At 36.6% G+C, this 18,409-nt stretch overlaps 1 protein-coding gene across 1 annotated transcript in view; it reads right to left on the bottom strand.

Annotated features, from left to right (window-relative positions):
* Positions 1 to 18,409, bottom strand: part of LOC127012599 (dynein axonemal heavy chain 5-like) — a 172,072-nt gene that overhangs the window by 83,839 nt on the left and 69,824 nt on the right. The window contains 7 exon segments of the mRNA XM_050890811.1: positions 1,673 to 1,840; positions 2,363 to 2,599; positions 2,694 to 2,783; positions 7,852 to 8,163; positions 9,068 to 9,285; positions 11,808 to 11,997; positions 13,014 to 13,148. Coding sequence (XP_050746768.1) covers positions 1,673 to 1,840; positions 2,363 to 2,599; positions 2,694 to 2,783; positions 7,852 to 8,163; positions 9,068 to 9,285; positions 11,808 to 11,997; positions 13,014 to 13,148 — 1,350 coding nt within the window.

Here is an 18,409-nt window from a genome sequence, read left to right as displayed (position 1 = left end):
CAGTTAAACTATCAGAGAATTTTCAACTCTACCATACCAGTTTCATGTTACATTCTGGATTTTTTGCAATTCATTAATTAATAGTACAGAGAGTAAAGGTCTTAAATAACACTCCGTTATAAGTTCTTTATTTTTATGTATACTGATGCCTTTCTCAATGCTGAAGATTACTTCAGATTAATTCAGATTACTACCTGAAGTGTTCTATATTAAAACTTTTTTACTTTTTCATGAAATCAGCTGCTTATATCCGGAAATTTCTTTTCCATGAGATGTAGTGAAGCAAAATTCTACAGAAGGTGAAAGCAGAAGGGGAACAGTTGTGAAGGCGGTTAATTTTCACTCCTAACCTTAAATGAGATCAAAAATCTACTGGCATTATGCTCCCTTGTGTAAGGAACATACTCTGCTTTATAGAATAGACATGGGGTAAGCAACTCCCAAGAATCAGCTCCAATTATTTTTAGGGACAGGAATGGCAGCTGAAGGCTGGAGGTTGCCAGTATCTGGCCAAAATCCAGTATGCAGAATATCAAGACCACCACCCAGACCCTGCCTATTCACTCTACTAAAATAGTTCTCCAGCTGGTGCCAGGAACAGAGGTTGACATTACACCGGCATGCGTGTTGGCATCAACAGCTAAGCTGAAAAAGTAGTATTAATGGCTGCTGGCATCAATACAACTCGCTTTATGTCAGGGCTCAGAAAGCACATGGCCAGGGGACACAAAATGGCTCCAGATTTTAAGAAAGCCAAAGGTCAATTTAGGCCAGTGTTTTTCAGTTATTTTCAATTTCAAGACCTCTGCAAATCCTGTAGTGGAGGTACAGATGCCTGGATGGCAAATTCAGCTGTCCCAACAGTAGATCAGTTTTATTTAGCTACCTCTCACTGATCAAAGAGTCTACAGATTCCCTGGAAATCACAGACACCATGCTGAAAACCATTACACTTGCATTTTTTCAAATATGGGATGCCAAGTTTGGTATGACATCTGGGTTTGTTCAGCCTTTTGATTATTGGCTCTTCTATAGTAAGTTATTAATTTTTTTCAGTGTCATATGATTAACCTGCACCATTTTATAATATGGAAAGCATGTATTTGTTAATTTAATAGCAATCCTGTTATTATTTTCTTCTACAGAAAGAACAATATGTCATTTTCAGTGAAGGAGTTAAGAGAGCAGATAATAAACACTAAATTTACTCTCTGAAAAATCACCCTGAGTAAAGAAGGAAGTTCTTTATTTCTCTTCAGTTTGGCTTGTGAAGAAAGTCTGTGCAACAAGGGTGCACAAAAGATCAGTTCACACATGGCACCACCGACAAAGCACAGGGAAATAAAAAATCCTCCAAGGATCAATATTTTCTTAGCAAAATCTCCAGTTTGACTTCTCAAAAGAAAAGAAAGTGTATGAAAGAGCATTTATCACATGACTTTGTGGCCATGGTTAGCAAAATTTAAAAGAACCCTTTATACTAAAGTATAGGTACTTATGGTTTTTTGCTTGTAGGCCATGTGAGTACTGGCAAAATACCTCAGTAAGAATGCTAGTATGTAATCTGAAGAAAAATCAAATTACTCTTACACTTCAATTTAACATTTGTGCCAATGTCAATTATTGCAATGTTATCATACAAAGATATTATATGTTTTTCCATTCCACCTACCTTAATCATAACTGTTTTTGCTGTTCCCTGTTCCCCAATTAGCAGAACAGCTTTTCCTTGCCTCATGATAGTGTGCATTAGAAAGTCTGTTCGGACACTGTCTACATTTGGAACTAGAATGGAAGCATATTCTGGAACTGAATCTTTAGGGTAAATATATTCAGGAACCTGCATAAGAAAGACATGCAAAAAGTTTGAGACTTTCTACCTGCCCACACAATCACTCTGCATCAGAAAACAAAACCAAATGTACTCTATAAAACGTACACTAGCAAAACTCTTGTTCCTGAAAGCCAAGCATCCATTGATAATCAATCAGTACCTTGCCAAGCTTTTAGAAAAGGGTGTTAGACTAACAGGATATTTTCACTCTACTATTCTCTGTTATATGAGGAAAGCTTTTCCTTGCTGGGAGTTCTTAAATAGTAGGGTGATAGACAGTAGACAACGCTAAGATCACTTCTGTTTCACTTCCAAAGCTATTTCAAATGCATGTTCCTATTCTCTGCCAAAGACATTTATGGAGAAAAGAAAAAAATCTTTCAAAAAAGAAACACTCGAGCATTTGGTAGGGTTAATCTTCCTAACCAAATTATGCAGGGTTTTAAATAATAAAATAATATGCCTCTTACCAAATATGTCTTTCTTGTACACTCATTAAGAAAGCTTAGCATGTTACAGCATACAAACCTTCTTTGACCAGTGCTCCCACTGGCCACAGGCATTGATACCAAATTCAAACATGGTTTCTTCTCCATTCACAGCTGGAAGTTCTTTCACTGCAGAGTGCTTCCGTAGGAACAACTCCATTTTCAGCCTGTCATCCGGTTCCAAAAGGGCTCCAGCTGACCACATTACAGCAAAAACGAACAAGCGAGCAATATGTTCCTCACTGAGCTGCTTCTCATCTTGGTCGGACAACAAACCCTGCAAAGCAGATGCAATGTGTAACTACTGCCCTCCTAGAACAATGTCCCAGCACAAATAACAGAATGAGAGAAAAACTGAATGTCATATCTACCTGTAGGAGGTCAATAGCTTGTTTGATGTACATACATTCTAAAATTGGCATTTTTGGTGTCACAGCAGTGAAAACAAAATCTATCACATCCTGGAAAGGAAAAACATCATTTAAAGAATCTGTTTACCAGTTTCAATGGTATGATTTATTCTTAGATGAGACCAATTTCTTAATTTCAAATGTATTCTAAACTTTATTCCAGACAACATTTTTCCCCATTTCCAAGATTATAAATATTCAGACTTAGACCATGAAATTTTGCTAACAATAACATATTAGAAAAATAACTATGATGTACCACAGTCAGCAGAATTATTCATTTCAGCTCCATACAGCAATTTCCTAAAGAGCAATTTGAAGACTGCTTTTCAGTTACATCAGGGATCTACCATTTGTGCTCTCCACTGGAGATTTTAATCTACCATTACCATTTTTGTAGTAGGAAGATAAAAGCACTAGAATTGCTGTAATGATACATATATAATGCACAGCCTCACCACTATAAATCTATCTGTCTGATCTGTTCTGGCTGCACCATAATGTACCTGTCCCTCTTGAAACCAATACTCTTGGTTTTCTGTAGAACCCTGCCACGATCCAAAGGGAATTTTGCAATTTATTTTAATGGAACTTGGACTTTCCTCAGGTTACTCCATAGTGATGGCTACCATGCCTGCCTTTGCCAAGTGTTCTGCAACATCTTTAGCAAAGTTTCAAATTGTTGTAAAGTCCTCTCTGAGACTTGCAGTGCAGAATTATTTTAAAATATTAATTGCCATCCATAGTACAGACTGATGTAAATCATAACCTACTTTGACCTTCATTTAACAATTTTTAATACAATTCCCTCCCTATGGGTTCCATTTGCCTTCGTAATCTTTGGAAATCAACACTGCCTACTCATTCTGGGAAGTAAAAGTACAACAGGGACACTATGGGAGATTGCAATTTTGGAAGATTTCCATTTATGGCTCCAATGTCCTGTCTGTGAGAAAGCTAAGACAATGAAGACATTCAATCACCCAAAGATGTAAACAATCATCTAGATATTTTTGAAAAATCAGTGAGCTGCTTACCCACATACTCACCAGCTTTGTTCCAATATTCAGTTTACTTTTTTTGCCACTAAAGTTCTCTAAGTACCCTATGCTGAGTATTTATTGGCACAGAGACTGAATCAAGATTTTTACCCACCCTCCTGAGTTCCATCTCACCAGAGTAGTGGTTAACACACACAACAAAGATAGATATTATGAGAAAAAACTCACGCAGCTAAATCTAGAATAGGGCTCATGGCTAAGTGGTCTGAAAAGAAGACAGTCTGAATGTGGGCATATACAGGAGGAGGGAGGCTTAGAAAACATCCCTTTTTTTGTTATTTCTTGTTGACTAGCAAAAGTGCTTCCACCTCTGTGTGTTGCTTTTTGTGGCTTTCCCTCTAAAATGCTTGGTTTGCCCCCAGCAGTACATAGGGTGCTCAAGTGACTAACTGAGGGGGTTGTGGGTACCACAAGAAATGGGTAGAAGTGAGGCACTGCAAGCAGTGTGGGAGATTCAAGTCTAAAGACCTTTAAAATATGGACCTAAATCTCTCTATGATTCAGTTTCTTCATCTGTAAAATAGACTAGATGTCTCACAGGGCACTGCAAATTGTTTAATAATTGATTTGACACACTCAGAATAAAGATATTTCATGAGTCAAAGTAGTCTGTACCTTCAAAAGCCCAATTTTCACCAGAGTGAGTTTTATGGTACTTATGATTCCAGTGAGGTTTGTTTAATTCTTGTTCTTTGAGTTTATGAAAAAAAAATCAGGTCCATATAAGCTAATATTTTATTACTACTATTTTTAGAACAATACATGGCTGAAGGAAGGATGCAAGATCAAGATAGCAATTCGCTTGAATTAACTACTTATTAGGGTATTTTGTTTGGACAGGGGGTCTGGAAAAATGAGTTGGGCCATGATAAATACACATAAATTGTGAAGAATTTGGATCAGGAATTTGCTATCCCTTACAAGGAGACTGCAAAATGAAGTCAGATGGTAAAAACTCATATGAGAAAAGACCCTTTTGCACAGCGTACGGTCACTGTGGAACTCACTGGACTGTAGAACGCTCTTTAGGACAAGAAGTTGGTAACATACTCAAAGAGTTTAGACAAGCACAAGAACAATTAAATAATGCAAAGTTATTAATATTTGTAATATTAATTTCAACATCAGCATTTAAATATTAAAGCTAAGAAACTCTTGGGATTATATATTCAACTCTATGCTCCAGAGGCAATAGCAGCCTTTACCCAAATAAGATTAGGGTGAGATTTAACGTGGAGGGAGGAATAAGTCACATCTGACTACTCTGCTGTTTTTAGGACTTCCCTGAAGTCTCCAGAATAGGTCAATACTGGATCCAGGACACCAGATTTTATTTAAAAAAAGGAAAGTGAGTGTGATTTAAAAATTACTAGATTTTTTTCATTTAAACAATACATAGACATGCTGAAACTTCTGTTACTCACATAACATCCATCACTAGTTTGAGCTTCACACTTTGCAGACAAACTAACTCCACTCAGGTAATTATTTTAATTATTTCAGTTCTTTGAAACTTTTTCAGGTAATTACTTCCATCAGCTAAGCAATTCTGTTGCCTACAGGTAGCAGCATCATTCACAGACAAGAAATTGGCAGTATAGCTTCTAAATTTAAGAGAGTAGAGACTTTATATGGGGATGGGAGTTACTTGAAATTACTCCTAAGCAGGAAACGTTGCTGAGAAGAAAGAACTGGGAAAGAGAGGGTGAAAGTCCAACCCTTCAATCACTGTTTTAAAAAAATCCTCTGGAAATAGAAAGGACTCAAAGACAATCTTAATTCAAAATAAGGTTGTTTGGGTGGGGGTGTTTGGGGTTTTGTTTGTTTGTTTGTTTGTTTTTCTAAATTTATCCTTGTCTTTTGGACTACCTCCTGTCTTTTATATAAAAACTAATGACTTACAGTGGAATTTATAATACACTTGAAAAGAATAAGTACATTCTTTCCACTGATTCACAACTATTATTCTCTGGTGCTTCCTCCTACATTATTGCTACTTGCTGTACCTCCATTAATAATGATTTTATCCAATATGCAGACTTTCAGTGACAAATACTGTTTCTATTAGCATAAATAATGAGTGTTTCTTGTAAGCAAATTGGAATTACTATAGCGGTTGTCTTACATCTATTTTGGTTGAATTTAGATTGATTTCAAAAGGTCTCTATAGGTATACTTAAAGACTGATTCCCCTTAGCTACTATATTTCCATCTATAACCTAATCTTCATTTTCTTCTAAAAATCAGGTATTTGTAAGCTGCTTATATCCATGCTTTTCTTAAACTAGCATTAAATCCACCAAGGTATGTATTTGGGGTTTGACTACCACTGTTGATGCATCTTATTTCACAAATTTTCTTTTAGAATCTATCCATTTTTTTAATTTGGGGAAACTGCAAAAAGAGCCATCTGAATACAAAAGTAGTGTTACCCTCATCTGTAAAATCACTGTTATCGCTTCTATTATTTGAGAAGCAAAGATAGCTCATTAAAAGTGAAAGAAAACTGACAGCGTGACAGCTTTCATTTACATTTTGGTAGTTCCAAATGCAGCCTTCAGCACAGAACTAACTTCATATTTCACTGCATTTTCATCTCTCAATCTAATAAAATACATATTTTTCTGGACTTTATTGTTATTGCTTCAGGCTTGGGTATTTTAAATGTTGTTGTTATGTTTTCAGAGCAAGTTGTAGCATAAAATATAAATAGAATTGTGGCAAAGAAGCAGTAAATTGACCCGCATATACATTACTTTGGAAGCATATTTTAAAATTCATTATCAGAATTGTTTCTCTTGCTGCTGCAGTAAATACTATGTCATATCATTATGTTTTGGAGGTAGAACAAAATGAATAGCTTGTTAAACATCGGTTTTAAAGTAAATGGGCGCTGAAATGAAACATATCTGGAAGAAGACATTTGTTAACATTCAAGGCATTTGAAAACTATGCTAATCATTGCTTTTATAATGATTTATAAATAAACTCTCTGAAATGTCACTCAAAGTTCACTAAAAACTGCATTTGTAAAATCCAGCAGTGATGAAAAATATTACAGGAGAAACCCCTGTGAAATCCAACACCAATTACACAAGTAATGTGAGCCAATGGGAAAGCAAGGTATATAAGGAAGTTGCATTTGTTCCACAGATGTTGGGGAAATCAGAAGATAAGAATGCTGAAAGATTGCAGAGCAGTAACTATTTCTTTAAAAAAATCCAAAGAAAAAATAAGAATTTCAATGTAATTGAAAAAAGTATACGACTGAGATTATGCTTTTAGACCCACTATTGAGTACAACCATCCATAATATTAATGAAACCTTTTTAATGATTCAGTATACTAAGGCCAAATGGAGGGGAAAAACATTCAGAATTGTCCCTTTGGATCTACTGATTGAACACAATTTAGTCAGAGAATGTATCAAAAAGATGCCATCTCAAAAATCTCCTTCAGAACAGAATCATGAATTATAAAATCAGAAGAGACCACTATAGTCACCTATGCTGAGCTTCAGAACACCACAGAGCACAGAACTACCCTGAATTAATTTGAACTATAGCATGTCTTTTAAAAATAAGTAATGGACCAAATGCATTCCTGTTACAGTTGAAATTAAGAAAGATTCCACCAGAGTGAATCTAGTTTAATTTTTTTCTGAATTTACTTCTTCACATTTAAAACAAACAAGGAAGGTTACCCACTCCCTTTATGTATCCTAACAAGAATTAAAATTGCAGTAACAATAACAGCCAAAGAGAATACCTCTGTTTTGCCAACATGCATTATAAAATAATCACAGATTTAACAATTCATTGCCAGCTAACCTATGCAGACAAAACAAAGCATCCAAATTATTCATCTGTTATAGTTTCACTCATTCATTAATGTTAGAGATAATTTCCTCTCTTTTTTTTTTAAATCCTTCATCCTTATTTTATTACATAAACAAAGAGAAGTAAATAATTGAAAAAGCACTTAGGAAGAAACAATGCTTCATTAAATAAAGAATAAGAAATGCAATTTTTTTTTTCTAAAGTGGTTGAATTAAGTACCTGAAATACAGCATTAAAGCAATTCCATAGGACATCAGAATATGTAACCGGTAGCGTTTGCAGCCAAGCCCTTAAAATAGGCTTCCAATCTAACACCGAAGAACTCATAAAGACCATCCCATTACGAGAAACTGTTGCAGGGGAAGCATTGTCAATGTTGTGAGGTTCAAAAATAATTTTGCAACTGGGGGACATCGGAATACGATCTCCATTGGCCAAAGTAAGGGTCTTATTATCGTCCAGAACAGAGTTCAGATTTTCAATCCATATTGCATCAACAGGTCCATCCAAAACTATCCAGATATGCTCACCCTAAAAAAAGGAGAGACACACACATGCAGCTTTATGTACATTGACCAAAAATACACATTTACTTAATCTCAGAGAACATACTCTTGGATATAAATAATGAGTCATAGTTTGGTGCTGATTAGCTCAGCATGAACTGCAATTTTTATAATTTGCTCAGTGATTTTAACCCTTCTTTTGTTATCCTGTATCACACCAAAAAGGATATTAAAGAATAGTGACAAAAATTAATTTGTGCTGTTCTAACCATAAAGCTTTCCCTTTCTTCCACAAAAGTACATCAGCCAGCCCAGCATCCATCAAAGTGGATGAAAACATTTCCCATTAAATACAGTCACAGACATGGGCACACAGTCAGTCCTTGTGGGATGTTACCTACCTATTTCATGTAAGGCTTCCCATTTTCCAAGTGAGAACTGAATTTGAGTGTAATTATGATTCCATGAAACATCATCTGCAGGTTTGATAAGAGAATTGGGAAATGCCTATACTGATTTCTTACCAAAGCCTCTTGCATTCCGATATAATTAGTGAAATAGAGTGGCAATGACATAAAACCAGACAGGAGAAAATTAGTTTTCCTGTCCTCATGTCAAAACATGAACAGCCCTTGCTTTTGTGTTTGAATGGTAGGACTACCTGCTTACAGAAGGAAGCAAAACCCTTAAAATCTTTTCCAATTTAATCCTGGAACCTCAAGTGCTTGGGAAGTCTAGTGGTCTCTGGCATATACACGTAATTCTGACTCTTGCATATGTTGAGCTAGTCAGACACAAAGCAAAACTAACACTGTATTTTCCCATTTGATTTTATAATGGAAGATCCTTCACATAAAAGACAGGTAATGAGATCTTATGGAAACAGTATTAAAAGTCCTTATTAACTATCATGATACAATATCCATTACCTTCTTTGCTTTTAAAGTTTTTCTCCATAATGTAGAGAAAATACCATCTGTCCAGTCATTTGTAGCAACATCAAGGGTACCAAACATCTGGGAAGCTGTGATTGCCTTTGGGTTCATTCTCATTTCTTTATGAGGAGCACCACAATCTGTCATTGCTTTCATCAAAATATTAATGCATTTTGTCTTTCCTGCACCAGTTGGACCTAGAGTCATCATACCTTAAAACAATATAAACATGGTTTAAAATGAAATGTCAAAATGTCATGCTACCATTTAATGGTTCTTTGCATCAACGATCCTTGTTTTATTTTTATCAAAAGCCAATACAAAAAAGATGTTTCTCACTCGACTTAATGTTGACTGAAATGGAATTTAAAAATATTATTAAAAGGCCTCTATAAATGTCTGCTCTATTATGATAGGCAAGCCTATGCGTATCTGTATCCTCCCTCAGGCAGTTCTTTTCCTTCTTCTAATTGGAAAACACAACTGCCTTTTGATGTTCGCATGCAATGATATTGACATGACTGGTGGTAAACAAAACCAGTAATTTCTAAATGTATTTAATGAGTAGTTCCCAATGATATACAAAATCGAGTATATCTTTCTGAAGCAAAAGTAACAAAAATATGTACCTGCATCCATCCCTGCTGACATTTTAATCCTTCTTACATAAAAAACAACAGCAACCACACTTTTAATTTCATCAATGTATACACATATTGCCTAAGGAAAAGAAGCCATGTCTTCAACAATAAATTGAGCCTACAGTTGATCCTTTTTAGTTATATTTTCTAAATCACCTATTCAAGAGGCCCAGAGTCTGTCCAAAAGCAAATGGGACATTCAAATTGAGACTTCCAAAGTCATCTAAGGGAGCTGGATAGCTCCTATTAACCCTAAAGGCAACTGGACAACATAATCCTTAGTTGGCTTTGAAAACCTCTTCAACAAAGGTATGGAACAAACAATCACAAATGCAAGTTACAAACCTAATCCAGTACAATGCAGACTGTTTGATATTTTCTCTAAAACTAAAGGGAGCTGAACGTTCCCAAAAACAATTTGAGCACCCAGACAATCACTTACTCATGCCATATATTACATATGGGGAGATCTAATCCAAGACCCTCAATGTTAATGCAATGGCCTTTCTGCTGGTTTCAACAGCATTTCAATCAAAATTGTTATGCAAAAGAGATTTCAGGATCCATGCACTGAATTTCCATGCATGCGCATGCACGCGTGTGTGCGTGCACGAGCATTTCATTTGCACATATTGCCTCTATTTCAACCAAGCGAAGTCATGTATTTTACAGATTTTTCCTCATTATTTGAAATCCCATGGTGACCTCTCAGTAAATCCAAGGGTCCATGAGTAGGACAAATGGAAGTCAGGAAAACAGAATCTTTTTCCCTCCATGCAATAACTTGTGTCATAAAAAGGCCCTGAGCATCCAAGTGTTAGGCCAATTGGAGCTGCATGGCCCCTGGGAATAGCAGGGACATGTGGAGAGAAGAGGCATCTAAGCAGAATGCCACAGTAGATCCTGCAAGTTTTTGGGGAACAGTGGTCTGTGGTGTCTCACAGACCAAACAGCTGCTTCTAACAAGAGGCGCATTTAATCATGACTGAAATCATTAAAACTTTCATGGTTCCTCTATAGATATAGGTGTTATGATTTGATATGGAACACTGAACCCAGCAATCTGGATGTAAATTATTAACTCAGCACAGCATTAACCAGTTCTTTGGTCTAACCAATAATCTGAACTAAACATTTGAGGCATTAAGGTCTCAGACTTTGCTAGGTGAATGAGTATTTCCTTTTATTTGTTCCATTAGTTTAAGCTTACTGTTCTTTTATTATGACATGAAAAGGGAGAATAAAAAGGATGACATCTTCATAAATCTTTGCTCCTTTCGTTACATTTCCTTTATATTTTCTCCTTCATATACTAAAAAATCCTTAGTTGTTAGGGGTTAGGGGAGCGGGGGACATTTCAAAGTAGGGGTATTTTTTTTTCCACTCAGCTATGAATTGTAAACCTGGTTTTACTGCCGTCTTTGGTACCCTTCCTAGGACAGGATAAACTTTATTCATTAGCCTTTTGTGCACTGTAAAAATGTATTTTCATAGAATCACAGAATGGTTGGGGTTGGAAGGGACCTCTGGAGGCCATCTTGTCCAACCCCCCTGGTCCAGCAGGAGGTGGGCTTATTTCTCCTCAGTGTAAATGGCCAGAATTCAACACAAAGAACAACACTTGGGATTGTATTGCATGCTTGGTAGAATCTATCAAAGTAACGGTTTGAGAGATTATTTTTTGTAATCTTCTCAGCATCATAATCTCACAGTAACATTAAACATGAGCTTCATGACTGAACTGTGTCTGAGGGCAACAATTGTTTTCAGAACACTGAACAAAATTGGCTGTTTCTGAATTTTAATGTATACTCTACATTTTAACTTGTTCCATAGAAATTTCAATCACTGAAGGCCACACTCATATTTCCCATAAAAATGTAATATAACAAAGCTAAAATCTCACTATATGCGCATTGCACACCAAAAAAAAGTCATAACAGTTTCCTAGCAAAATATCCACATAGGCTTTGAAAATGACATCTGTTCCATCTTAAAATACATTTTTTGTGAAAATAATCTGCATTCTGCAGCAGATAATACAAAAAACCATTGCTTTTATGCAGTCTCAAAACCTCATCTAGCATGCTAACCATGTCGGACTCGTTGAGTTTCATACAGCTGAATGAGTTTAAGTATCCATGGTGGATGATGAATAAGCCCTGCTTTCTCTGCCTGTTTCTGGATGGCTGACTGTAGTTCAGGATATCCAGCTTTATCCAGAGTAATTCCAGGGAACAGGTCATTAATGAGACTCATAAATAAAGGTTCATCTTCATCCACCTGTCAAGGATAAAGTAGGATGAAATACATTATTTATTCATTGAAATTATTATTACAGCTGTAAACAATCTTCAAGAATATGCCATTTAAAAGATGGCAGTAGAAAACCTTATATTTTCCAAAGCAAATATTATAATTATGAATCAGTTTAATTAAATGAATTTCATACAATGCAATCACAAGTAGTAATTTCTAAATTACTTAAAGCTTATAAAAATGTTAACATCTTAATACAGTTTTCTTCAATATATACACACATGTTTCTTCATTTGTTACATAAGCCAGCAAGATTTATTCAAAACTTATTTTGCCTTGAATTTTTTATTATTTTTTTCTTTCTGTAAATCACTGAAGCATGCCTATAGGTTTGAACGCATGTACCAATGTGCTGAATAGATTAACATCAGAAACAGAGTAATTGGTTCCATCACAAAACTGGTTCCCAAGGTAAATACACAGAGTTTAGACATGATATAACCTTTCAATTACAGCAATAAAAAGAAAGATGAATACTTTAAATAGTAATATCAAAAGAGATTAGACTATACAAGTAGGCATTAGCTGTTTCCAATCACCTCACTCATTGGAATTCTTATGATGTTCTGAAAAGGCAACAGACTCCCAAGAAATGTATAAATTGAAATTCTGGATTAAGAAGGATCTTTAACAACATTATTAAAAGTTAATACAATGTATTCTTCCTTTCTCTCCTTAGGGCAGAAAGAAGAAAAAACAAGAGCCAATTAGATGACCAGGTTAGGTCCCCTAAGATCTGATGGTATTTCCAATGATTTTTTTCAACTAAAGCTTCTGATGTGCTTTCCTCTCTTTAAAAGACAAATAGTGCTCACACTGTAACTGTATTCTGATTCTACACTCACTGATAGACCATACTAAAAACTGCAAAATAACATATCCAACTGCTGAAAAAAAAGAGCTTTTCAAAGTGCATAATAAATACACTTAAAAATGCAAACAAAGTACTCTTTTTGGGAAAGTCACCAGTGTTACACTACCAGTTTGGAGAGGTTCATGTCCCGCAGAACTCTCATCACTACGGTTTTCTCTGGCTCTTTGGGATTAGACCTTTTCACTGCTCCAAGTGTTCTTAAAACAGACAGGATATTTCTAAGCCCAAAGTCGTAGTGAACCTTGAGATAATGCATAAACACAATTGGTACCACAAAGATTAAACACTTTAAAATCAAGAGAGGGCTGAAAACTAAATTCATTAAATAAATAAATATGCTATTGAACTTTTAAATATCATTAATTTCAGAGCTCTTAATCTTTTCAACCAGATTTCCAGTTCTGTTGCTATCATATTCTGAAGATATTTTCCAGTGTTGTATGTCCATACCTGCCAAGTGTCCCTTTTGGTGGTAGACTACCACTTTTACAAGTCATCTGTAACAGAGCCGCATCTTCTATCATCTTCCTAAATTCATAATTTGCCAGATGCACAAATAGCAAACCACATGTCTTCAGACTACCCTCTGTTTTCTGCTTGCACAAGGACTGTTGCTATCTTGATATATGGTACTGGGATTCATGACTAACAGAGCAATCTCTTGCTGATATAAAGAAACATAGTGAAATTATTCAGATACAACTTTTTATATGTAATCCTATCCTATCCTGTACTTAATGACTTTCTGCTCTGTGGATGGTTTCATAACAACTTGGTTCAGAACAGAAGGATTTACTTCCAACAGCCATGTGCACCCTAGAGGTGTATCTAACCAGCTTTGGACTTAAGCAGGTAAGGGCTGGAATATCTTCCCTTTCACTACAGGCGCAGCTGCATATTTGCAGAGCCATACAGACATATTCAATTAATTTTAGCACTTGTACTTGAACATACAATTCTGTCTTAGTTAACATAGATTTGAAAATATATGCAAATGTTCTGTAACATGTTTCCTCTTTGACCACAGATGCAAATCCTAGAAGGAAAGCTATCAGGGTAATGGTTTTAAATTATAAGGTCTCCACTACTGCCAGCTGCTCAGAAAAGTAAGTGGTAAAGACAGACATGGAAGGAGATAACAAAGATATTCTTATATTTGGAGAATACCTGCTCCCTCTGATTGATTGGAAATGTTTTTGAGACCAAGTGTATAGGCTCTTTTTTACACTATCTGTTGTGCATTGACCTTGGCCAGCTTCCAGACGCCCACCCAGCCACTCTCTCACTCCCCCTGCTCAACAGGACAGAGGGAGAAAAGAAGATGAAAAGAAAGCTCATGGGTCAATATAAAGACAGAGAGATCACTTACCAGTTACCATCACAGGCAAAACAGACTTGACTTGAGGAAAATTAATTTAATTTATGGCCAATTAGAATATATTTTGATAATGAGAAACAAAGACAAAATTAAAACAACACCTTCTCCCCAGCCCCCACCCCTATTTCCCAGGCTGACAAATTGGAACAATACATTGACTACAACCCAGAATTTTCAGCAAGAAATAACTTATTGATTAGGTTTGCAGATGATACCAAACTGGTGAACTAGACCACAACTAGAGTCCAAAATTACAAGAGAAATTCAATAAATGACCTATGTATGATGCAATTCAATAAAGACAAGTGCAAAATACTACACAGATGGAAATAAGCAACTGCACAAATAAAGAAGAGTAACAACTCTTCTTCATTCAGTTGAGAAACAAGTCAGGTGCAGAAAGCTTTGCAGAAAAATATCTGACATTGGACTGAAGCCACAAGCTCCCCAATGACATATCTAAAATTATAGTGGGCAATAAAAATAGAAGTGTCCTTTTTAGGACAGTTGAAAAGATATTTCCATTGCAGTTGGCACTTCTGTACTGTGTCCAAAAGTTGGATTCCACACTTGAAGATGAACCCTACTGAAGATAACTGAGAAAAGAAATTAAAGTTATCAGTTGACTAGAAAACATGCTATATCAGGAAGAAGTAAACAAAATCTACTGTGGAAGTAGGAAGAGCAAATATGTAGGATGAGTTATGATATAAGTCTTCGACATGCAAAAAATACCTGCAAAGAGGAAGACAGAAGGAATAGAAAGGAAAAGAAGTAGTGTACTTACTTAACTACAGCAAGGGAGATTCAAGTTAACTTTCAGAGAAAACTTTGTGACCATAAGGAAAATGAAACTTTGGAACAGATTGCCTGGGAAACTGCAGGTTATCTGTCAACGGAAAATGTTAAGGAGAGTCATAAACATTTATAGGAAATTATTTAGCTAAGAATTATTTTTCCTCTAGAAAGGTAAACGGATGACCCCTTAAGGCTCCATCCAGCCTCATTTTCTATTATCAATCAGGTGCCAAGCTGTCACCAGTTGAAAAAGTTAGATATGAATATTCAGCCAGGTACTGCCAGGAAATCTCGTTTGCAGATGGAAACATTAAGACAAGATTAACAACTTCGTGTGAAGTTTGGAAGGCAGATTATATGTTGATGACGAAGTCTGATATCATTTAGTAAATGATATGTCCTAGTGAAATATTCAGAATTATGACAAGGGCTGATATATTTCTTTTTCTCCATGCTAGATGACCATCATTGACATACTGGAATGAGTCCAGCAAAGGATGACCAAGTGAGAGGAAAAGAGATAATGGTCAAAATTTGCAACAGGGGAAATTGCAATGGTTTGCAGAAGGAAAAAGAGTCTTCACAATGAGAGTGGTCAAACATAGAAAAGGTGCCCAGAGAGACTGAATATCTCCATCCTTGGAGATATTCAAAACTCAACAAGTGCCTTAGCAACCTGGTTTAAATCGACCTGTGTTGAGCTAGAAGTTGGACTAGGTGACCTCTGCAGGTCCCTTCCAACTTAGATGAGTCTATGATTCTATAGAAGTAATGACTTTGTTAAATTTGAAGAAATACTGTCATACCTACTAGAAAATTTAAAATAAGCTAAAATGACTTTTAAAGACAGGTTTTCTGGTACATACCAACTGACCTACACAATGGGTGGTTCAAAGCAACCACGTTTATTTCCCTAATCAGTCTGCTAGTTTTACAACTGCTTTGCCTTTCCGGAATGGCACAGAACAGCTAGAATTTACTGGCAAATGTGGATTATGAGCTATTTCTTTGCTACATCTTTTAACAGCAGGCAAAAGATTGCACTTGGGCAAAATGGACTGGAGTGGTATAGCTGATACTCTTGTAAGGAAGAATTAAAAATCTGCAAATAAAAATCTCAACACTAGAAGCATAGTTTGCTGTTGCGAGGAAAAGAAAAAAGGGGTATCAGTGGTCTTCTCCATATAAAAGCACCTTAAACAGATGATCCTCAAAAAGGGATTATGGTCTCATTTGCTTTCAAGTTCTATTAGGTTTTTCTTTTCAGTTTCTATGGTTTTCTGTAATCTGGGTGAGGCTTTGTGGAAGGAGGCAGTAGGGAACTTTGGCTACAAGTCCTGTAACAAAGGCAAATAATTCAGCTTTGGGGGCTCTGTCAGAATAACTGTTTCACAGGCTTGTGGACACCTTGGGCTTCCTACATTTGCTAAGGACTATTCTTTTACTTTTGTATGTTTTTCTTTACTGAAGGATCTCAGGGTGCCTTTGGCTACTTGTGAGTCAGAGTTCCTCTTTCTACAGAGTCTGCATTTGTGTGTGTAAAATGTCTGGAGGACTTCATGTATTCTCTCCGGCAAATTCTTTTTAGATTTTGTGGGAGGTAAGTTCAGCTGGTGAATGTTTGTTTGTTGTTATTTTCTTCTGTTGATATATATTGCATTTGCTGAAAACAGGCAATGTTCTGCCATTTTCTATTGCATTGATTCTTTATGTGACCCTGTTCTTTCCAGTCAACTGCCTGGATACTCAGCAGTACTTACTTCGAATTTAAAATTCACCATTAAAAATTTAAATAAAGAAAGCCTGTCTGTACTTTACAGTTCTAGTTTTCTGGCTAGACAGAAGCAATTTATGTCCCACTCTGCTCTTAGAAATATCTCTAGTTCATGGGACTCCCATATCTAATCAGATGAACTCATTAGATCTCTGTCTACATATAACCACATATTGCATCAGATGTATTCCCCAACCTACAACAAACTTCACGAGGAGCTTTAGCAAGTCTTTCAAAATATCCCATTACTACTACAACTAACTATGAAAAGTGACCCATCTCAAGTGTACGCATGCAGAGAAGAAAGGGCCAAGAGAACAGCATCATGGCAGAAGCTCTCACATTTTTCTTGGGTAACCAGCACAAGCAGGTGCCAATTTGAAGTGCGTGTTCACTAATGCGCACAGCATGGGAACGAAACAGGAAAAATTAGAGCTCTGTGTGCAGTTACGGGGCTACAGTCTAACTAGGATGAAACAAATGTGGTGAGATAGCTTACAAGACTGGAGTGCTGCAATGGATGGATACAGGTTCTTTAGGAAGGACAAGCCAGGAGGGCCGGATGGGGAGTTGCCCTTTAAAGTGAAAGAGAATGGGAACACTTTGCCTTAGGATGGCTGATGAGCCAGTTGAGAACATTTTGGTTAGGATTAGAGGGCCAATCAACATTGTGGCAGATGCTTGCTGCAAACTTCCCGATGAGGAAGAAGCTGATGAAACTTTCTTCTGACAACTGGAATTAGTCTCATCTTTGCAAGCCCTGGTCCTCACTGGGGGCTTGACACACCCCAATATCTGCTGGAAGGGCAACACAGCAGGGCAGAGGCATTCCAGGAGATTTCAACACTGTCTCCAATAACATCCTCACAGACAAAACGGTGACTAGACAGGGTGGTCAGACACTTCAACACCTTGACCAGAGAGGCTGTGCAGTCTCCATCCTTGGAGATATTCAAAGCTCACCTAGACAAGGTGCTGAGCCACCTGCTCTATTTGACCCCACTTTGAGCACAGGTATAGGACTTGTTGACCTCCAGAGGTCCCTTCCAAACTCAGTTCTTCTCTGATTTTATAATTATATGTAATGGATTCATACAAGAGCAGAACTGTCCAAAGGGCTGCTGACAGGCACAGGCAGGACAAACTAGCATGCTACCATGGGTTTGCAGAAAGCTATGCTTCCTGGCTCATATTACAGAGTACAGAATCACGATCCACAATGTAAACTGCTAGGAGCAAAGATCACCATAGCAGGCTTCTCTGATGGATACTGGAGAAATGTTAGAGGTTCCTGAAGAAATAATAAATACACATGGAAGACTGTTCCCCACAGACATCATGGCTTGTAAGAACTATGGAATTTAAGTTTAAGTGAGATATAAGCATAAAATTCAAATATGTAATTGTGATGTAGCTGGGTGTGAGGGCTGTGCCCATGTGCACACCCAGAGCACTTGGTCATTAATTTCCATTAATTAACATCAAGGAACTCCCTTGCTAGCATCAGCACAGATGAGACAAAGGACTGACCTGAGACAAGGTGATTGAGCTA

Source organism: Gymnogyps californianus, chromosome 2 (genome assembly GCF_018139145.2).
Source record: "Gymnogyps californianus isolate 813 chromosome 2, ASM1813914v2, whole genome shotgun sequence".
Taxonomy (NCBI): Eukaryota; Metazoa; Chordata; class Aves; order Accipitriformes; family Cathartidae; genus Gymnogyps; species Gymnogyps californianus.
The sequence above is the reverse complement of the archived record's forward strand: the minus strand, read 5'-3'. Positions and strand labels throughout refer to the sequence as shown.